Consider the following 1,168-nt stretch of genomic DNA (forward strand, 5'->3'; position numbering starts at 1 on the left):
CAGCATGAAATAGTTATATTTACCAGGGCTTCTAAAACGTATACAGTACAAACTTGGTCTAAAACGGAGGCAATCAGCGTTGTTTACATGCTTTTAAAATGCCTATAAACATTGGATATTCTACCAAACAGAATCCTGCAAAATGCATCATTATTTTGAGTATTGCCCATTCACAATTAGGTCCAGGTTCAGGTCCGGACCTGGACCTGATCTTCCGGACCTGGACCATACCTGGACCTGGATTTTCGGTACCGGTACCCAAACCTATCCAAGACAGTTCGCTACGCAAGGCACACACACACTGGTTGAAATCCAGAACTGGACCTGATCTTCTGGACCTGGACCGGACCTGGACCTGAATTATCTGTACCGATACCCAACCTATCCAAGACAGTTCGCTACGCAAGGCAAGCACACGTACGCACACGCACACACGTTCCCAACAAGGCATCCACACCGCAACACTACTCACCTACTACGTTATACGGATCCACAATAATCGTCACGAACAAGTCCGCTATGGCCAGGTTGATAATGAAGGTGTTGGTCGTGGTCCAGAGGTCCTTGGTAAGAGAGATGACGAGTATGATTGACAAGTTGCCGACAGTTCCCAACAAAATGAGAATAACCACGAGTATGATCATGAGCACTCGCGGTAACTCCGTTTCTACCACCGCCATGTCAAAATTACCCGATGATATATACCTTCATAATAAACATAACATTTCTATGTGGATAATCAGGTAGAAAAAATGAATGGTCATGATACTAGCTAGTAGTAAATCATTTTGCGCCCGCGACAGTTTTGCTTGACAGCCGAGTGGGGATGTGTAGGCGGACTGTGGATAATGAATTCCCCTGGGAACGCGGGTGGTCACATGGATGAACTTATAAGTGTTTCAAAGCTGGGAATATGATTTCCGTCTTTACGCAAGCGCAGTGGATTAAGTCCCATATCCCGGACAGAATTAGGGTCTTAAAGAAGGACAATTTTTCATGTTGTTTGGTTCTAGAGAGCTTGTCACTTTATTTTTCATGGTCACATGGATAAACTTATAAGTGTTTCAAAGCTTGGAATATGATTTCCGTTTTCAAACGCAAGTTCGGTAGATTTTGCTCCCACATACTGGATAGAATTATAGTCTTAAAGAAGGAGAACATTTTCATG

The 1,168-nt window shown here is 43.6% G+C and overlaps 1 protein-coding gene across 1 annotated transcript in view; it reads right to left on the reverse strand.

Moving 5' to 3' along the window:
• Positions 1–825, reverse strand: part of LOC118404928 (melatonin receptor type 1C-like) — a 17,817-nt gene extending 16,992 nt beyond the window's left edge. The window contains exon 1 of the mRNA XM_035804311.1: positions 473–825. Within this exon, the coding sequence (XP_035660204.1) occupies positions 473–680 (208 nt within the window). The 5' untranslated portion in view covers positions 681–825. The remainder of the gene's footprint in view (positions 1–472) is intronic.
• Positions 826–1,168: the final 343 nt, after the last annotated feature.

The sequence above is a fragment of the Branchiostoma floridae genome, chromosome 17 (assembly GCF_000003815.2).
Source record: "Branchiostoma floridae strain S238N-H82 chromosome 17, Bfl_VNyyK, whole genome shotgun sequence".
Lineage (NCBI taxonomy): Eukaryota > Metazoa > Chordata > Leptocardii > Amphioxiformes > Branchiostomatidae > Branchiostoma > Branchiostoma floridae.